The sequence below is a fragment of the Helianthus annuus genome, chromosome 13 (assembly GCF_002127325.2).
Source record: "Helianthus annuus cultivar XRQ/B chromosome 13, HanXRQr2.0-SUNRISE, whole genome shotgun sequence".
NCBI lineage: Eukaryota > Viridiplantae > Streptophyta > Magnoliopsida > Asterales > Asteraceae > Helianthus > Helianthus annuus.
This window is the reverse complement of record NC_035445.2, coordinates 23,593,460-23,610,082: the sequence shown is the minus strand read 5'-3', so window position 1 is coordinate 23,610,082 and position 16,623 is coordinate 23,593,460. Positions and strand designations below refer to the sequence as shown.

Genomic DNA, 16,623 nt, shown 5'->3' with positions numbered 1-16,623 from the left:
TATTTTAATCCTAGTTATGTATATAATATAATATTTTTAAAATATAAATATTCTAATATTTATATAAATAATATAGCCTTGCTTGCTGAATTCTAATAAATAAAACTTGAGTTTGAGCTCGTTTATTAAACAAACTCCCTATTTAAGCTTGAGCTTGTCTTAAACTAATATAACTCGAGCTCGTTTTAAGCTTTTAACGAGTGAATCTTGAGTACCTCAATGATATAAACCGATGGTGGTGGCTCTCTACGTGAATAATGGTTGACTGCTACATTTGGCAACCAAAAGAAGAAAAATGACATTGAATTTATACACGAGAAAAGTATATAAAAAAACACCACAAATGGTTTTACATTGCAGCCAATTGAACTGACTTTTGAAGCGCAGCAAGAAGGCTTTTCATGATTCTAGGTTCTCCGGGAGGTGACCGGTCTTTCATTGGCCCGTTGCGTATAGCCCGGAAAATCGGTGGTGAACCAGCGGCTGCCGGATAAACCAAACAGTCGATGTACACCGGAACCTCAATCACTCCGTCGCCGATTGTAATGAAACCTATCCTTATTCCTCCTTTAACTTTGTCCACCTGTTACATTAAAGTTGAACATCAGTAGGTGATAATCGAGATCATTAACTGAACCGTTCGGTGGGAAACTCAATTTATTAAATAAGCAAACGAGCATGAACAAATTTCTTCGTTCATTACCCACATGAACATATGTCCTATATCATTTATTCACGTGTTTGTTCATTTGCGTTCGATTGCATTCTTTGTTCATTTAATTAAACGGACGGGCCGACATGAATATATGGCCCATTACGCATTAGCCAGTCTACCGGATCAAATTCTATATCCTTACAATTTCAAAGGAGTTAAAATTCACACTAGCTAGGTTTATTATGATTTGTGTTCTATAACTAGACAACTTTTTTCCCATTTTTTATGTTTTTGTATGATGTAAAGTTTCAGCTTAAATAAATAATTCGTTCTATAAAATTATATTATTATATCCATATATTAATTCTTCTAAATTTCTTTTATTATTTCTTATACTCCATTTAATCTATTTATACTTATATTTTAAGTTGTAATTACAAATATTATATTTTACGATATATTTATTCGTTTTTATGGTTTTTTGCACAACTTCCGTTGAAAACGAAGTAGTATACGCAATAGAGTATCTTTTTTATATCGTAAGCTATTGTGAATGTTAGCATTGTACCAGTACCGTGACGAACGAAACTGATTCCTCACCAAGAATATCGATACCACGTGGATTTCGACTAAACAATATCGATGTTCTTGTCGGTACTATTAGAACCGTTACTGATACACAGATTGCGACGTGCTTATTTTTATTTATTTAAATATATGTCTCATTGATAATGAAGTTTTATTCACAACAAAGTGTTTTTAGGATCGTAAGTTATATCAAGTGTGGGTATGGTACAGAAACCGTGACCAACCAAACTAATACTATCTCAACAATATTGGTATCACGGCGATTCCATCCGAACAACATTAGTATCGGTATCAATACAATGTGAGTTGTTAGTAATATTCGTTTTTACAATTTTCATCAATGTAAAACACATATCGCCATCCTTTTGGGTATATAATGACTCTTTCTATTGCTATACCGAGTGGGTACCGTATCATTATCGTAAGGAATTAAACCGATGTCGACTGAATTCCCGCTGCAACACGCGGGGACTTTTCCTAGTTTATAACAAAGGCATTGTGTAATCATCCCCATTAGCCCCTATTCATATGTTTATGATTTATGTTTATTTATATTCAGTTAGAATATTAACAAACGTACATAGACGAACATGAGCACATTCAGTTGTCTAATTGGCCCACTACGTGTTAGCCCATCAACCCAATCAAATTAAGAACCCATCCTTGCGTAATCATCCCCGCTTGTATTCGTTTGTTTATTTTCATTTATTTACGTTTATCTGTTATTATGTTCATCTGTGTTCGTTTAGAATAATAACGAACGATCATAAATGAACACGAACATAAAGTTAAACGAAAGTTCATTTAATTCTTTGTTTGTATTCACTTTAAGTTAAACCAAAGTTCATTTAATTCTTTGTTTGTGTTCACTTTTTGGGTTTAATTTAAACGAACAAACACAAACAAACAAACGGCAATCGTATTCGTTGGTTTTAACTACACTACATGACTAACCTTGAGAGGCATAGGAAGTGGTATCTGTGCACCTTGATTCATACTATTTGCCCACTGAAACAACAACGTTTCAAACCGATCAAGATCAGTATTAATCGGTAGCTTCATCGTCCCCAACGAAACGCCTTCGTCATCATCTCCAGCTGGAGTAATGCTGTTGTTCACTGGATTTGCTCTAACAACAGAACAGCCAGAAAACTGACCACCTAAAACCAGTCTTGAGGCCCGGTTTTTATCGCTTTTGGATAACCGAAACCGATGACTAACCCGATCAGACGACAATGGCAGTTTCGGGCTGCCGGATTCTCTTAGCTGCAGGAAGAGCTGCTTGCTACAGACAGTAGCCATGGATGGAGAAATTGTAGAGATGAGGAAAGTTGTGTTTAATGGTTGATATGTTTACAGGATATGGTTCGTAGATAATTTATGTGGTTAATAACAAAAATAGTCCTCCAACTATTAGTTAAATGCTATTTCGGTCCCTTGTTTTGTACACCAGTTGTAGAATGAGTAAACTACCAAAATGGTCGTTGAGGTTTGGTCACTTTTGCCACTTTAGTTCAAAATTCAAACTTTTTGAATCTGGGTCCTTGTGGTTTCGATTTTGTTGTCATTTTCATCCAAAATCATAATCTGGTCACATTTTTCAGTTAACAACCAGCTTTTTTGTCTTTTTCTTCCCTTTTAATGAAGGGCAAAATGGTCAGATTTTTTTAATTTGTTATAATAAAACGTTAAAAGACCAGTTTTGCCTTCGTTAAAAGGGAGGGAAACGCCAAAAAACTGGATGTTAACTGAAAAATCTGACCAGATTTTTATTTTGGATGAAAATGGCAACAAAATTGAAACCATATGGACCCAGATTCAAAAGTTTTGAGTTTTGGACAAAAGTAACCAAACCTCGGGGACCATTTTGGCAGTTTACTCGTTGTATAATTGAGACCCTTGTGTTATGATGGTTTGGTTTTGTTTGATACATATTGGGTATGTTTGGCATGAAGCTTTTAGGAGCTTCTAGCTTTAAGCTTTTAAGAAAAAGCTCATACTCAATAAAAAGTCTTGTTTGGTTGAAGGAGCTTTAAGCTTTTAGGTTAGGAGCTTTAAGCTTTTGGTTGAACGCTACTACTAGTAGCGTTTAGAAGGAGCTACAAGCTTTTAGGGAAAAAATGACTATTTTAACCTCTAAAAATAGGAAACTTTTTAATGCACAAACTTTCTAAATTTTTAGTTATGTCCATTTTGGTCATTTTATACATTTTATTAAAAGCTCCAGCTACTCTATCAAACACCAAATATATCTAAAAAGCTACAGCTACTAGCTACCAGCTACTAGCTACAGCTACCAGCTACCAGCTTACAGCTTTCAGCTACCAGCCACCAGCTACTTTTGCCAAACATACCCATTATCGATTAACTAGGCTAGTAGCCACTTCAATAACGGTGACGTTTCCATCTCTAAAACTGTGTTCCAGAGTTTACTAATGAAAGGAAAGGAAATGGAAATAAAGTAAAAACATTTTATGTTCTAGGGTTTCATTTAAGAAAGGAAAATCAAACAATATTCTTCGCAACTGACCCCAGTATCCTTCCAGCCTTAACAACCGTTGTTAAATCCACCGGAACACTATCCAACGACCGCCCCACCTCTTTCGACCTGTGCTTTGCGATAAGATTGTTAAACCAAACGAAAAGTAGACGTAAACACGTTGAACCACAAACGTCCGTTTCTAAATCATAATTACAATAAAGTGTAGAGGCAAAAAAACTAAAAGTTGAGGGTCTAAATATTAATTATATTAAAGTATAAGGGTAAACAATGAAATTTCAAAAAAAAAGAAAGTCTTATTAAAGTTAGTTAAGTGGCTAAACACGTCATTATCAACGAAGAAGGTCCAAAGTAATTATAATAAAGTGTAAGGGTAAATAACATAAAAAAAACCCTATTAAACTTAAGAGACTAAACATGTCATTACCAAAGCTTAAGGACCGAAGATCGGTAATGTTGACCAAAAACATCAACAAAACATCAAGTACAACACACGATAATTAATATTAAGATATATAATAAAATTAAAAAATAATATAGTTTTTACCTTTCAAAAAGTTATTCAACTTTTTTGTGTATTATAATTATCCAATAAGTTAAGAGACAGAAAACTTTACTAAACTAAAATTTTATGCTAAAGTTTAGTAAGCTTATCCAAAATAATGTAATTATTTTATGTTAAACTTCACCTACACATCTTGCATACAAAGAGTTTTAAGAACCAATCTACAAGTTAAAAGAAAAAGATTTTAAGCACTAAAACAACAAACTTACAAAAAGAAAAAAAAGAAGCTAAAAGGTACCCAAAGAAATAAAATGTTCCTTATGGTAGTTAGGCAGACATACACCACATGCGAGTTTAAAGGCGTTGGATATTAAGATACAAACAGAAAGAAAGTATAGGATATGAAACACGTTATGAGACGGATAGAGATTCGAGTTTCGGAATAAGACTTCGCCAAGCATCGGCAATGGCATTGGCTAAACGGGCTTGGCCCTTGGCAAATTCATGAAAAGCCCGACCCATGTCTTGTGTTTTTTGATCTTGAAAACGCACAATTTCTTCATTCATTAACCGTACGATTGTCTCAAATCTTCTTGTTGCTTCCTGACCATCAGCTTTCAGCTGCATTCCAGTTACAACAGAACAAAAAGAAAGTCATGCATTATCTCTACAGGGTAAAAGTTGTACATCTAGTTTATTTTCTTGCAAGTTTTTTTTTTTTTTTTTTTTTTTGCAAATTTACCTACATATTATTTATGGTATAAATCTATAAAATACGAAAAGAAATAACCATATCATGGCCTCTTGGGAGTATTTATTCAGGAGTTTGCACTCCTATATATTTCATAATTATAAAAAAAAAAAAAAAAAAAAAAAACTTTACTAGAGCAAAGATAAATAAGCATACTTACCTCCTCATATTCATGCTCTGCATCTAACATCTTCTCTGATCGCATTAGCCTTAGTTTGTTGCTGAAATGAAAAAAAAAAAAAAAACAATTATGTTACATCAATACAAATAAATACCATATCTATTCAGACCATTATGATTTTCATTTAGCTTGATTTGTGTTATGGGTCAAACGGGTCAAATAAAAAAATAGCCTAAAAGGAAAAGGGTCAAACAAATTGGAAGTTACGGTTACTAGTGCAAAAAAAATCTCCTAAATTATTATATTCAAGAAACTAAATTATAAATGAAATAATACATATTGTGTTATCATATTAACGCACTACTTATGTACCAAAACCCAAGAATCGGTAGTAAGTATGGATTTATAAGAAAACAATGACCCTCAGATCTATTTTTGTATCATTAATGCAATCAAAGATGAACAAATGAATTGTAAAATAATGAAAACTGATAATGGATAACATACAGATCAATTTCCTTTAGTTTAATCGTTTCAGCCAATTCACACTGCTGCCTGAACGCATTAGCCCTCTCTGCTATCGTACCCTGTTTCACAAATCAGAAGTGAGAAAACGATTGGTTCTATAAAACTGTCGGTCCATATATTTGGTCACTGTCTGTGTTTGGAAGTTTAAAGATGAAAGATTACCTTGATAGATTGCACAGCACGAACGTAGTCTTTCAAAGGTTCTTCAAAATTCATCAAAAGATGGTGAGCCTTCACAAGAGAAAACATAAAAAAAAAAAAAAAAAAAATCATGAGATACAGCATCTACAAGTGGTGATTTTGACACATGTAATTATAAACGCGTCTACCTATCTCACCAGGTGAAATAGGTAAGACTAATATAAAATAAATTAAAAAAAAGCTTAAGAAATGGTTCAAATGGGTCGAAGGTAGCCCGAAATGTTTTTCTAACGTATAATCCTCCTAAATCATTTAATTCAAAAATATAGATTGCCATAAAGATAATATAATTTTGATTAAAGTACACAGATGGTCCCTGTGGTTTACCAAAATATTGGATTTGGTCCCTAGCTTTCGAAAAGTACACGGGTGGTCCCTATGGTTTGCATTTTGCAACGTATTTAGTCCCGAGCCAACGAATCTAATGGTTTCAGCAGGTCCAAGTTAGGGACTAAATGTGTTACAAAGTGCAAACCATAGGGACCATCCATGTACTTTTGGCAAAGTTGGGGACTAAATGCGTTACAAAGTGCAAACCACCGGGACCATATATGTATTTTTGGAAAGCTAGGGACCAAATCCAAAATTTTGGTAAACCACAGGGACCATCCGTGTACTTTACTTTATGATTTTTGTAAATCTTGTCTGAGAAACTAATTACAAAATTGGACGGAAAGTGTTTCGGGTCGGTTCAAATTTTGCCCAACACTCTCATCTGATTTTCACAAGTTCAACTTTCTATTTATAATTTAAAAAGGAGTAAAATGCCATTTTCGTCCCTGAGGTTTGGCCAATTTTGCGACTTCTTCCAAAGGCTTGTTTTTCCGCATCTTGATCCAAAAGTTTTTAAATCTTACCATTTTCATCCGACTCGTTAACTCCATCCATTTTTTAACGTTAAGTCAGGGGTATTTTCATCTTTTTAGTCATTTTAGTGATGATTAAAGGGTTTGGGTGGGAATAAGACAACTGAGGTGTATCTTTATTAGTGTTCTTTCTTTTATAAAAAAATGTCTAAAAGGACGAAAATACCACTGCCTTAACGGAGAAAAATGGATGGAGTTAACGAGCCTGATGAAAATTGCAAGATTTCAAACCTTTTGGATCCAAATGCGGGAAAACAAACCTTTGGACGAAAGTCGCAAAAGTGGCCAAACCTCAAGGACGAAAATGGCATTTTCCTCTTTAAAAAATGAGAGGATTATAAAATAAACAGTAGCTGACTTCTCTTTGCAGCTTAATTGATAGCATCTCTGATTTAGCTCCAAGCTCCGAGAATGCGGTCCCGAGAGCATCTCCTTCACAAGCACCAAGAAGCTTAACTGCCTTACCAAAATCAGCAAGAGATTGCCCCAATTCTGCAACAATAATTAAACAGACTGCGATTACAAAAGTTGGTAAAAGATCAAATACAAATAAACTTAACCTACTAAACATACAAATTGAAGGAAAAGTCAAAAAGACAAGGTGGCATTTTTGTAATTACCACCAACTATCAAAGTTACTATACAAATGTGAACTCAACCAAAAATACCTAAAAAAACACAATTTTTTTTTTATAAAAAATCGCTACGTTTTGTAAAAAAAAAAAAAAAAAATTTGCTAGTAAAAGTAGCGATTTTTTTATAAAAAATATTAAAAAAAAAATTATTTTGTGTGTGTTTTTTTTTTTTTTTTTTTTTTTTAGATTTTTTAAGGTTTTTTGGGGGTTTAGTTTTTAGCATTTTAGCTTGGGGGGGGGGGGGGGTTAGGTTTTTTAGATACATTTGTAGAGTAACTTTGATAGTTATAGATAATAACAAAAATGCCACCTTGTCTTTTTGACTTTTCCTTCAATTTGTATGTTTAGTATGTTAAGATTATTTGTACAAGAACTTTCCCCTACAAAAGTTATAATATCTAAACAATAATCTTATTTTTTAATGAAAACGATTTAGGACGCTTTCTGCATTAAGAATACTCACTAAAGGTGACTTTCTAGTTTTTCTAGCTTCTAATAATCTGACTTGTTTCCTTTTAATCCATTGTATTATCTTACTTGTTTGACCCATTACACAATATATAAAGGCTATGCCGGTTGTCCAATCCGACATAGCCAAGTGTCTCCTTGTGGTTGGCCGTAAGAATTCTACTCTTTTAACCTTTAACTTTCCTAATTTACGTGTTTAATCCTTCTACTTTAACTTTCCTAATATACATGTTTAGTCCCTCTACTTTAAAAAAGTTTTTCCACATTAGTTAACTATTCTTATGCATGTTTAGTCCCTCTACTTTAACTTTGTGAATATAATGTTTAGTCCATCTACTTATATTCCTTTTAGTATTTAGCCTTTTAATGTTTTTTTCCCGCTGACGTGACAAATTAAACCGACCCCAACCAAAAAATATCGTTACCGGTATCGGTATTATCATACCTGGTATATTTTTTTGCTTTAACTATTTTTTCGTCTTTTAGTGTTTTTTTCCCGATACGTACGTTGACGTTTCGATGTTCTTTTCCCCATGGGTTTAAGTGGTTACTATATCGAGTGCCCATACTGTACTGATAATTTAACTCTCGCTGCATTGGGCGGGGTAAAATTACAAGTTGGAAAAAACATAAACTAATACCTCGATGTCTCTTTACTAGACGATATGCATATTTTTGGGCTTCAGCTACGTGATCTTCAAGCTCAAATATATATCGTTTTAGTTTCTCGTATTCTGGGTTTGATTCTTCCACTGGCTTTTCTTTTCCGAGAACTACATCAGTTACTTTAGATTGAACATCCTGTCACATTCATAACATAATATTAAATTAGGTCAAAAATACCAAATTTTCCAAGAATTGTCACAACACACACACATATATAGGGTAGGGATCCTAAGAGAAGTCCACCCTATTTGAGAAACTTGAGAAGCATTCTGGACCACACATTTCTCTAAGCTTTTCATAATATAAACATATGTATAGTTTAAAATTGACTATATACATATATGTAAATTGTCAAATCTTGAATTATACACATATGTATACAGTATATAGTCAATTTTAAACCATACATATGTGTATATTATGAAAAGCTTAGGGAAAATGTGTGGTCCAGAATGCTTCTCAAGTTTCTCAATTAGCCTAATGCTTCTCACATGATCCTAACCCTATATATATATATATACAGGTTGAAAAGAAAGATAAATCACATTTATAGTTACACTACCCTACTCCCTAATTTTTTTGTAGAAGAATATAAACCTTAAACCATGACTCCTTGATCCAACATTAGGGGTGTTCAAAAAGCTCGTGTCTCGGAAAAAGCTCGATTGTAAACGAGCTGGCTCAGCTCGGCTCAATTTGTAAACGAGCCAAGCTCAAGCTAGGCCTGGCTCGGCTGTGAGCTCACGAGCCGGCTCGAATTATTTTATTTTATATATATTATCTTTAATTTTAAATGTATTAAAAAAATATGTGGGAGGGGGTTGAAGTGTTAACATTTTAAGTTTAATTAATCAATAACATATAAAAATATGGGAAAATAAACAAAAATTATACATAAAATACTTTTAATATGTCTTTCGGTCTTTTAAATGTAAGAAAAATAAAAATAATGCATATGGATATATGTGATTTTTTTTTTTTTTTTATGTTATCAATATTTGTAAAAATAAATTAAAAAATCAACGTACTGGCTCGAACATTTTACGAGCCGAGCTGGCTCGTTTAAGTTTGAGCTCGAGCTCAAGCTCAACCTGGCTTGGCTGATTACAGCCCTAGCCAACATAGGTCCAAATATCAATTTTTTTCACCACATGGTTGCCAATTGAACTTTTCTTATGATGTATTTATGCAGCAATAAACTTCAACATGTTAATGTAATATTTTACCCTGAAAATCTGCATCAAATCAGTCGGCTTCTTCTTGAAGATACCAGTATCTTGTGACCTGGCTCTTTCCATTGTCTGCAAAATAGACAAACATGAAGATGAGGTGAGTGTTTTTAAACTACTAGAACGAACAAACGGCATGTTTTGCAAATAATATACTGAAAAAATACCGACTAAATGACTAATTCTACATAAAAGGATAACATTATTCAAGCACGAGCATGAGGAAAGGTGTAATAAATGATTTCACAGTGCACTAGTGCAGTAAAGACTATTTTAAAGTGAGTTAATTACGGTTTTGGTCCCTGCGGTTTGCTGAAAATAACTATTACAATCCATCAGTTTAAATATTGCCAAAACAGTACCAGTGGTGTACTGATTGTGTGTTTTTAGAGAGAGAGAGAAACAAAGTAGAGAGAGGGATAGTTGTTTAATTTATATAAAAGTTGTTTGTTTTTTAATATAGGGGCATTTTAGTCTTTTCATCAGCAACTTAACGGTGGTTTGGATGGGGTTAGGTGGGGGTGTGTCTAATTGAAACGAAAATGACAACTGTTTTGGCAATTTTTAAACTAATGGACTGAAAAACCACAGGGACGGAAAAAGTAATTAACTATTTTAAAGTTAATTGCATAGAAAGGTAACCACACATTGTCCAATTTCTATTTCAGTTAACCAACTTTGTTTGCATCATAAAAAAAATCTTCAAGCTTTCAAACTTTTCAATCTAGATAATTTTCAACCTTGACAACAGTCAACAGGTAAGCGGTTTCTTAAAAAGAAGTCAACGTGGTCAAAGGTACTGACACAACATCGTTTTGACCAGATAACCTGTACACATTACCTTATATAATAAACTATGTTGTCAAAAGCGCAAAAAGCGCGCGCCTAGGCGCCCGGGCGCACCTATAGCGCCTGGTGGCAGCCTAGGCGCAAAAATGGGTTTTTTTGGAAAAAAACTGTCCGAGGCGCAAAAAAGGCGCGCAAAACGGTCTGAGGCGCAGCGCATAAGCAGGAAAAAAAACGAAACTCACGCGGGCCCGGGTTTTTCGGACCTGCATTCGTGTCCGCAGGTGCGGGCACGCATGAGTTCAACCAAATTCCATCTCAGAAACTCATTTTTGCACCCCCCCTGCGCGCGGGTAGGACTTGTGGTAAAACATGTCATAAAGATACAATAGAGTAGTAAAGGCTTTACCTTATAAACAACCACTCACTTTGTTCCCACACCATAGTTGTTAATAGCGACCATAGCGGTCGCTATAGCGCGATTTATAGCGACGGGACGTACTGTCGCTATTTGGTTCATAGCGACGACTATCGAATTTAGCGACAGTTATTATTATTTTTTTTTTTATTTTTTTAATGTTATAAAGGGTTATAGCTATAAAATAGCTAGATTTATAGGTTTTTGTTAAGTATACATGTAAAATAGCATATATACAAGGGTATTTTGATGTAATATACATATAAAAATTTTCAAAATTCTTTTTCTAGTGTAATCGCTATTTATAAAATAGCCGTCGCTATTTGTCGCTATTCGCTAGGTAGCCTAGCCATGCCTGGTCGCTATTTGTCGCTATTCGCTATCGACAACTATGTCCCACACCAATGTGGGACAAAGTATTTACCACCTTTTGAGACTTTTATTCACACACCCAAAACTTACAAGTTACAACATATAAGTCCTAAACTTTTGCTACTAACTATTAGCTCCATGATCTTAAATGGCATATATAATAGTTTTTTTAATTTTATATGTGGAATCTTATTTATTTTCAAAGCATAACATATTTTTTATATTTTTTTTCTCTATGTGCGCTTTTCTTAAAAAAGCCCACGCTTATTTTGCGCCTTGCGCCTAGGCTCCGGGCGAGGCCGATGCGCCTCGCCTGCGCCTTGCGTCTTTGACAACATAGATAACAAATGTTGAAAGCATGAGGGTTCATATCGAAATATTTGAACATTTAAGGGTTTTCGATGGCAAGCAATTCTTGTCGAGTTCTGGTTGGTGGGTTCGTATAACCCGGACCCATGTAACCAGATTATCTTAATGGTTGACAGTTTTAATGTGATGTAAACGGGCTGGTCAAGTCAATGAGTTGTAACTGGGTTGAATTTATTTTTATAGTTTTTAGTTCTAGTTTTAAACAGGTTAGCTAGTTGTAAACGTGATGGTCAGGTCAACCCAAACCCGACCCGTTAATTTAACATGTTAGCCGGGTCAACCCATTTACAAACTGTACCCGTTTACCCTCAACCCTAACCCATTTATTCCATGTCGTGTCATGAATTGCCACCCTCACAGTACTTAGCTAGAAAAAGATAACTACTTGAAATAGAACTTAAACCGAAGTTAGTTAATGTTATATGCACTTAACCATTTTTTATGTTACCTGTTCATCAACCTGTAAAAAGGTTCTCAGGTCCTCACTTTGTTGAAGCTCATGATGTGATGCAATCCTATTGACAAATGTATCCAATGCTTGTCGCCTCATCTCAATGAACTCCGCACTGAATCTAAACTTTTCTGCATTAATGATGTCATAATCGGTCGTAAAAGGCGATTTAAACAAATAAAAATACTTAGTTATATCTCCAAAGGAGATGTCATAAAATACTAAATGATTGCAATGTCAACAAAGTATATGATTAAAGAAGCAAAATGACCAAAAACCGATACATGTTTGGCAATATTAAAGAAAACGCTAATGACAGATGAATATTTAACGCAAAGAATTACCGAAAAATATATCTTACCTACAGTGTTCTTTTCTGGAAGTGGAGGAATGAAGATACCCTTGTACTTGTCGAAGAGACGATCATACAACCAAACAAAATCTGTATAACGTCGAATGACAATCTTTTCCGGGCCCTGATATTCGGGGAAATTTGTCTGCAAAAGAAACATACGTATGAAATTACAGTAGCATTAACTATTGATACATCAATATAGACAGATAGAACGGAATGAAAATAGCAAAAAAATAACAGTTATGAGTTAATTACTGTGGTTTGTCAAAAATCACTATTTCAGTCCATTAGTTAAAAATTGCGATTTCAGTGCCTGCCTGTGGTTTCACTCTTGTAACCATTTCAGTCCATTATTCTGTTAAGTACATGGACTGAAATGGTTATGGACTGAAATGGTGTCCTTTTTAACGAATGTTGACAGACGGTAATTAACTCTAACAGTTATTACCAATTAATCCTGATTTTTACAACACTACGTCAACCAACGATTACATGAAGTAAACATCCCCTACCTCAATAAATATATGATGAATGGTGAAATTTATTATTACCTTAGGTAGCGTTCGTTTCATGGAATGGAATGGAATGGAATTAGGAAGTTTTTCTTTGTAAAATTGATCTTGGTTGGGGGAGGGAGGAATTTGAAATCCCATGAATTTCTTTAATCAATGAAATTTGTGACTATTTCAACATTCCTTAGAAATCCTTCATTTTAATGAAGGAATGGAATGGAATGTTGAAATAGTCACAAATTTCATTGATTAAAGAAATTCATGGGATTTCAAATTCCTCCCTCCCCCAACCAAGATCAATTTTACAAAGAAAAACTTCCTAATTCCATTCCATTCCATGAAACGAACGCTACCTTAGTAGTAACTTTATAGGAGATATAAGCCTGAACACCATTCCCCATTTTAGCAGGATCAGTAACAGATACCAATAGAAACGGTGAAGATGGAGGAGATCTAGGGCTCTGTAAACCCTCTCCGTCACTTCTCGCCTGCATTGAAATCAAAATTAAACAACTGATTGTGATAGTTATTATTTGGGAATTGATGTTACCGTTGTGATCATGGTTGTTGCTGTAATGGGATGTTTTCGGGGAGTGATTAGGTCTGGAATTTGAATTTGAATTTGATTTGATGAGAGTAGTATTGATTTAACTCTTAGGATGATCGAAGAAGATTAGGGATGAGTTGCAGGTTGTTAGATGAAATCGATGCAAGATTTCACCCTTTTCTGGGTTTGCTCTATGTTCAGGAGTTAATTATGAGAGAAAAAAACAAGAGTAAACTTCCGTTTTGCTCCCTGTGGTTTGGTTACTTTAACTGTTTTGCCTTAAACCTTTCAAAATAGTTATTTTACTCCCTGATCTTTGAAGGCCTTCATGATTTTGCTCCCCGTTCCTAACTCCATCCAAATTGTTTATTAACTGAAAGGGTATTTTGGTAATTTCAAATATAAAACTGAGGGTATTTTAGTAAAACTATAAATAAAAGATCATATTATATATAATAACAATACAGATTCATCTTCTCTCTCTTAACATACAGATTCATCTTCATCTCCATCGCTGCCACACATTCCAAACCCTACCACCACTAAGGCACTACCCCGTCAATTATAAAGCATTCCACCACTACGCCACACATTCCAAACCCTACCCCCATTCCATTTTCAACTGTGCAGCCGCACACCACAAACCCCCGCTCGTATTCTCTGCCGGAGACCGGAGAAGTTCCGGCTGGCCACCGACCTTCTTGTTTCTCTGACACACCAACCCCGCACAACCATCCCTTCCCCTCACCTACTTTCCTCTAACGATACACCCCCAACTTCCCCTGCAACCCCCTTTGCCTCGTCTTACACACACCACAACGAGAGAGAGAGAGAGAGAGAGACGTGGAAGAGAGATGTCGACGATGTCACCTGCTTTCCTCTGATGATACACCCCCAACTGCCGCTAATTTTCAATGATGATGATGTTGCCGTTGATTGTTGAGGACGATGATGATTTACTGATACTGTTGGTGTCGACGGCGAAGGAAGCCGCCGGTAGCATCGAACCAAGGTTGTGGTGGTGGCCAGATCTGTGGAGTTTGCGATAGTGGTTGAGGACTGGTAGTGATGGCGGTGGCGGGCTGGTGGTAATGGTGATGGCGGTTTGGTGGAAATGACAGTAGTGGTAGTCGATTAGCAGCAGAGGGAGGGGATAGGTTGCAGGTGATGAATGGTGATGTACCGGTGGTTTGATTTTCTTTTTTGAATGAAGAATGGGCTTGATGATACATAACAGACAAAAATAGTTTTATCAATAAACAAATTGATTTTAGGAATTAATAACAAATAATTTAATACTTACATTTATAAAATTACTGAAATGCCATTTTACTTAACGGATACTTTAGATGGAGTTAGGGGCGGGGAGCAAAATCATGAAGGTCTTCAAAGATCAGGGAGTAAAATGGCTATTTTGAAAGGTTTGGGGAAAAACCGTTAAAGTGACCAAACCACGGGGAGCAAAACGGAAGTTTACTCAAAAAATAATAAAAGAGAGAAAATACAGGTAGTGTTTTGTATGAATGAATAGAGGATTAGAGGTAGCGTTTGGTATGTAGGAATGAGAGGTGGAATGGAATGGACCATTGTGAGTGAATGAAGAAAAGAGTGTTTGGTTGGTTGATGGAATGGAATCGTCCATTCCAAAATGCATTCCATTCCCTCAAAATCATTCCATCCGTCTCCCCTGTTTTTTTTTCCATTCCATTCCCTCTTCACCCTTCATTAAAAACACCACAACCCACCACCGTTGCTACCACCACCACCGTCATCCGCCGCCGTCACCCACCTCTGCCGCCACCACCTACCGCCGCCACCCACCTCCATCCTCGCCACCGTCATCGCAGCCACCCACCGTCGCCGCCACCTCCGATCATCGCCCACTACCCACCTTCGATCATCGCCGCCACCATTGCCGCTGCCACCTACGATCACCGTCGCCACCGCTATCAACCGCCACCACCACCGCTACCACCTCCGACCACCATCGCCGCTGCTACCACCTCCGACCACCCCTATGAATCACCACCGCTGCTACAACTGACACCTAGCACCACGCCCCATCATCGCCCATCACTGACCACCGCCATCTGATTTTATTCCTTCATTTTTTTCGCATATCAAACAACAAAAAGTAATTGTTCATTCCATTCACACATGGTAACCAAACAAGACATGGAATGGTAATGATCAATTCCATCACCTCATTCATTTCATTACCTCGTCCATTTCATTTCTCCGTCTATTCCATTACCCCATACCAAACAGACTCTTTGGTGGAATGGGATGAATTATTCTAATGGAATGAAAAGAAATATGTTTAGTTATTATGTGGTAATAGAATTGAGCATTCCAAAGGAATTAACTCCTTTCAAATATAATAATTTTCATTCCTTGGTATGAGGATGTTTTTTTTCATTCCTTTAAAGAATGAAAAGAAATATATTATTATTATTATTATTATTATTATTATTATTATTATATTTATATTTATATTTATATTTATATTTATATTTATATTTATATTTATATTTATATTTATATTTATATTTATATTTATATTTATATATCAAAAAATTTAGTATTAAATTATATTTTTGTCATTTTTAATACAATTGTCTTTCGTTACTTCGTCTTTTTTTGTTTATTAAATTGTACAAAGTAATGATCTATTTTATTCCCATATGAGTAACCAAACATCATAATGGAATGGAATGATCCATTTCATTCCGTTGTCCATTCCATTATCTGGTCCATTCCATTCTCTCATCCATTCCATTAGCTCATACCAAACAGACCCATAGTGAGTGGAAAAACATGTGAAATGTCCTTTTTCTCATTTTCTTATGGAATGATCCACTTAAAAAAAGTGAATTTTGCCTAAATAGCTTAAGAAAGATTGTGATAATGACATGTGAGACTTCTTATGAATAAGAAGGAATGACATTTTGGTAATAAAACATTTTGGTCCTTATAAATAGGAGTGTGAAAATGACATATGCCACCCTTTTGTTTTCTAAAAAATACAACAGAAAATATTTAGTAAAAAAATCTAGCACAAAAAATTCAGTACAAAAAATATAACATAAAAAAATTAGTA

At 35.1% G+C, this 16,623-nt stretch overlaps 2 protein-coding genes across 5 annotated transcripts; both read right to left on the bottom strand.

Moving 5' to 3' along the window:
- Nucleotides 1-251: 251 nt before the first annotated feature.
- Nucleotides 252-2,600, bottom strand: LOC110897546. Its single transcript, XM_022144305.2, has 2 exons — nucleotides 2,198-2,600; nucleotides 252-583 (listed from the first exon to the last, which is right to left on the bottom strand). The coding sequence occupies exons 1-2, from the start codon at nucleotides 2,543-2,545 to the stop codon at nucleotides 350-352; spliced, it is 582 nt and encodes a 193-aa protein (XP_021999997.1). The 5' UTR covers nucleotides 2,546-2,600; the 3' UTR covers nucleotides 252-349.
- Nucleotides 2,601-4,476: 1,876 nt separating this feature from the next.
- On the bottom strand, nucleotides 4,477-13,721 carry LOC110897547 (sorting nexin 1). 4 transcript variants are annotated; one of them, XM_022144308.2, is made up of 11 exons: nucleotides 13,527-13,721; nucleotides 13,402-13,464; nucleotides 12,471-12,606; nucleotides 12,107-12,240; nucleotides 9,711-9,785; nucleotides 8,460-8,619; nucleotides 7,074-7,228; nucleotides 5,811-5,879; nucleotides 5,628-5,707; nucleotides 5,160-5,220; nucleotides 4,477-4,869 (listed from the first exon to the last, which is right to left on the bottom strand). In XM_022144308.2, the coding sequence occupies exons 1-11, from the start codon at nucleotides 13,536-13,538 to the stop codon at nucleotides 4,660-4,662; spliced, it is 1,155 nt and encodes a 384-aa protein (XP_022000000.1). In that variant the 5' UTR covers nucleotides 13,539-13,721; the 3' UTR covers nucleotides 4,477-4,659. The 4 variants fall into 4 exon arrangements, with proteins under 4 accessions (XP_022000000.1, XP_021999998.1, XP_021999999.1 ...); XM_022144306.2 differs by having other exon boundaries at nucleotides 13,330-13,464; nucleotides 13,527-13,720; XM_022144307.2 differs by having other exon boundaries at nucleotides 7,074-7,207; nucleotides 13,330-13,464; nucleotides 13,527-13,719.
- Nucleotides 13,722-16,623: the final 2,902 nt, after the last annotated feature.

Bases quoted from the DNA above. Each gene is read 5' to 3' on its own strand.
- LOC110897547 (XM_022144306.2), bottom strand. The intron at 5,880-7,073 runs GTCAGCTACTGT...TCTCTTGTGAAG, and splicing joins CAATTAAGCTGCAAAGAGAA to GCTCACCATCTTTTGATGAA. The intron at 5,708-5,810 runs GTAATCTTTCAT...TTTGTGAAACAG, and splicing joins GTGCTGTGCAATCTATCAAG to GGTACGATAGCAGAGAGGGC.
- LOC110897546 (XM_022144305.2), bottom strand. From the start codon at position 2,545: ATGGCTACTGTCTGTAGCAAGCAGCTCTTCCTGCAGCTAAGAGAATCC. The intron at 584-2,197 runs GTTAGTCATGTA...TTAATGTAACAG, and splicing joins CACTTCCTATGCCTCTCAAG to GTGGACAAAGTTAAAGGAGG.